The sequence below is a fragment of the Dermacentor silvarum genome, chromosome 1 (genome assembly GCF_013339745.2).
Source record: "Dermacentor silvarum isolate Dsil-2018 chromosome 1, BIME_Dsil_1.4, whole genome shotgun sequence".
Taxonomy (NCBI): Eukaryota; Metazoa; Arthropoda; class Arachnida; order Ixodida; family Ixodidae; genus Dermacentor; species Dermacentor silvarum.
In genome coordinates this window covers 353,649,412-353,652,730 of record NC_051154.1, presented here as the reverse complement: position 1 = coordinate 353,652,730, position 3,319 = coordinate 353,649,412, and the positions used below count along the sequence as shown (strand labels likewise).

General features: G+C 50.0%; 1 protein-coding gene across 1 annotated transcript; it reads right to left on the bottom strand.

Annotated features, from left to right (window-relative positions):
- Positions 1–229: 229 nt before the first annotated feature.
- LOC119444867 (neuropeptide-like protein 29) lies at positions 230–2,400 on the bottom strand. The gene is made up of 2 exons (XM_037709212.1): positions 2,389–2,400; positions 230–505 (listed from the first exon to the last, which is right to left on the bottom strand). Exons 1-2 carry the CDS (start codon positions 2,398–2,400, stop codon positions 230–232), a joined length of 288 nt encoding a protein of 95 aa, XP_037565140.1.
- Positions 2,401–3,319: the final 919 nt, after the last annotated feature.

Genomic DNA, 3,319 nt, shown 5'->3' with positions numbered 1-3,319 from the left:
CACAGTGGACCTTCGTCAGGAGCGTGTACGCCACGCAGATTCGCCGTAGCCGTCCGGAGACGCGATAAAACGCGCGTATACACAATTACGCCCCGTGGCAGCACAGCGACCGTGGCGCAAAAATCCCTGAAGCTCTCCGAATCACACGCTTGCGGGACGGGCGCGCGGAAGCCTCTCTTGGGACCAGAGAGGACTGTCGCATCCGAGTCCCGCAACGCATTGTCCGGGCTCAGTGCTTGAGGCCTCCGAAGCCGAAGCCGCCTCCGTAGCCACCTCCGTATCCGCCTCCGTATCCGCCGTGTCCGTAGTGTCCGCCGACGAGGTGCGCGCCCTGGTGGAGCTTGTTGACGTGGTGCACAGTCTTGACCAGGAACGAGGGGCCTGGAACGGTCTTGTGGTAGCCGTAGCTGTGGCCTTCGTCGAATCCGCCGTAGCCGCCGAAGCCATGACCGAAGTCGCCAGCCAGGACGACGGCGGCGCAGGCGCACAGGAGAAGGGCGACGAACTGAGAACGTGAAATGTTTGTACGTCAAACAAAAAAAGAAAAAAGTAAAAGTGCATAGGAAACACACGTCACACTATGCACTGACACAGGAACAACTGAAATCGCTTCAAGTAGGCTACAAAGATGGAGGGGATTTTATGAGCCATTGTTTGTGCCAGTTGAAGGCTCGCTCTAAACGTCTTTAATATTTGAAACCTTGAATATTTCTCGCGAGTTTCGGAGCAAATGAAACACAGAATAACAACGTGGTAAGATTGAATTGCACGCTCCTCGATGTTGTTTTGTTCGCCGAAACAACGTTCGCATTTTGGTCTGGCTCACGTAATTTCGCACAATAAACGGCATGATATATTTTCTAGCTTAATCTAGTGATATCAGCTTAGGAGAAGCTGATATACTTATTAAGGACACGCTGAGTGTCGGCACCGATGCACTATTCTCTAGGTACTTATTCGTTCCGTAACCTCATTGCTCATAGGCCAAATAATATTTAGGTTGAGAACGAAAGTAAAGTTACTGTTTTCTGCTATGGCGACTACGGCGACAAATCAGAGCCGACTCAATTCATCATCGAAAGCTCTTGAGTGTCACGGTTATATGGAGAATGGCTACGGGCTCGCCAGCCTAGAACTCGATAGGAATATATTACACGAGAAGAGTAACAAATACAGTGAATTTCTATGCGGCGAGAGGGCGCCGTTGATTAAGGTCATCGTATCTATTGTCTTTATGCGGTAGAACAGGTGGCGTTTAATGCGGCCAGAAATAATCGCAGTTGACTCTGGGTGGCAGAGCGGGTTCACCCCAGTCGTGGTTGACCATTCTAATCCGCATTGTCGTTTGACAGGCTACTTTGAGCTAAGGGAGCTTAATTAGATATGTCTGAGAACACGATGGTATTGTGGCCCTGTAATGGCATGTACTATGGGAAAAATCAGATGAATATGAACGAACCGAGAACATAACAGTTGCCAACATCTTAAAGTACATCTAAGTAACTCAATTATTAATTAATTCACATAGAAGGCCGTTTATGCAAATTCTCGCGTCCACACAATAACTCCAACATCCATGGACTCAATTTCAACTCTTCAACAGAGGACTTCTGCCCTTGTGCCGCTACAGTGTTTAGAAGTGATTAAGTCATGCAACACGGTGTATATAATTTTCTTATTACACTTAAATGAATATTTAAATGACAAGGTGCAGCCGTCGTCTGCATACGCAACAAATACATCTCAAGTGTTTTTCTTCTTTATCAAAAAGGAAAAGCTCGGGGTTGATCCAAGTGCACGGCTGCATCTCGATGAGGCAGGCGAGAGGCAGCAACGCGCAGCTTGTCACCACGTGCTTTGCCAGATCACAAACAAGATATGCGTAATTTCAATTGCTGTTCCCTTTGGAAGCCAGTATTAGCTTTCGAATAGTGAAAGAATAAAGCGAGATTTCTCCTTTTGCTCTATTACCTACGGATGGTGGAGTTGGTGCCGCAGTACAAATGCAAATGCTGTACATTTACAATGGTGTTGGTTATTGACGGAGGTACTTCCCTTTTTTGTATACGAAGTCTTTCGCTGGCGTTACCGCGCTCCCCGCTTAACAAACTGCATCCGAACGATACAAGGTTCGTTTCAACACCACCGTACGCAGGTGACCCCATACACGTACGCTTTGTCTATACGTTTAACCTACACCGATCGGAACCCGAAAGTGCTCTTCGTATGTACGATTGTAAGACGTCAACTCGACCCCAAAGCGCTCACTGTATCCGCATGGCGAGCACTCTGCGGCTATAGCGACTCGGATGAAAGGGCCAAACGTAAAGTCCGAGAAGTTGTATGTGCGCCCAGTGTCCGAGGGAACGTCCCGGAGCGTCCACTTACCGTGGCGTTCATGGTGACCGTTGGCGTTGCGGCACAAGGGTGCTTAACAAGTCCTGCAAGTCCTTCGTAGGAGCCGAGGAAAGCTGAGGTGGTGGAAGTCCGAGTCGACTGCCGGGCTTTATATACACGGACCGAGAGGAAGGAAGCCGCATTCGCCAACTCCTATCACAGGTGTGAGGAGAACAGCCTGGAGAGGTGCGAGGCGGCCGAGGAAGGGTGAGATACGACAAGTTAGTTAGCTCCTTAGAACGCCTAAAGAGAAAACGAGGGGATAGAGGCTTAATTTCTACAAAAGCGGAGCGCACCCGTAGAGCTAAACAATGCGTTTACTTTTTTTCTTTTCTCTCTCCCTATCTCTCGGGTACGCGTGAGGTTTCTAGAACTTTCGCTCCTCTTTGCCCTCTCTCTCGCCAATTGCTAAAAGAACGCGTACAGGTGGAACGCAATTATCTTTGGCCTGGCCCGCGCAATCGGGCACAATGCTTATCACGTTTCGCTCACATCCTCGCCGAGCCAACGGCGGGGCGACCGACGTCCCGCACCTGTCCCCTTAGTCAAATTGAACGGCCGGGAGAGGAGATACGTGTAGTGGACCCATGCCTCCACATTTCGAGGCGAAAACTTGAGCGCCATTCAAATATCTCTACAGCATTCCTGCATTACTTCTCCCTCCACCCCCCCCTCCCCCCTCTGCTTTTTTGTTTGTTTATTATTCAATCAGTTTATTTTTGTCCTTGTCGACAGTGCATCTCCCCGCGCTTTCCGCGCTCTGGGCGTTCTCTTCTCGCCTAGTGAACGCCATCGTTTGCTGATGAAAGCGAGCGCGCCAGTATTTCTAATTCCGGGAGACGGACTGGCTGCCGCATGCGGGCCGCCTCGAGCCGCGGGAGAGCGAAACTAGATGCTAAGATAAAAAGGGGGGGGGGGGGGG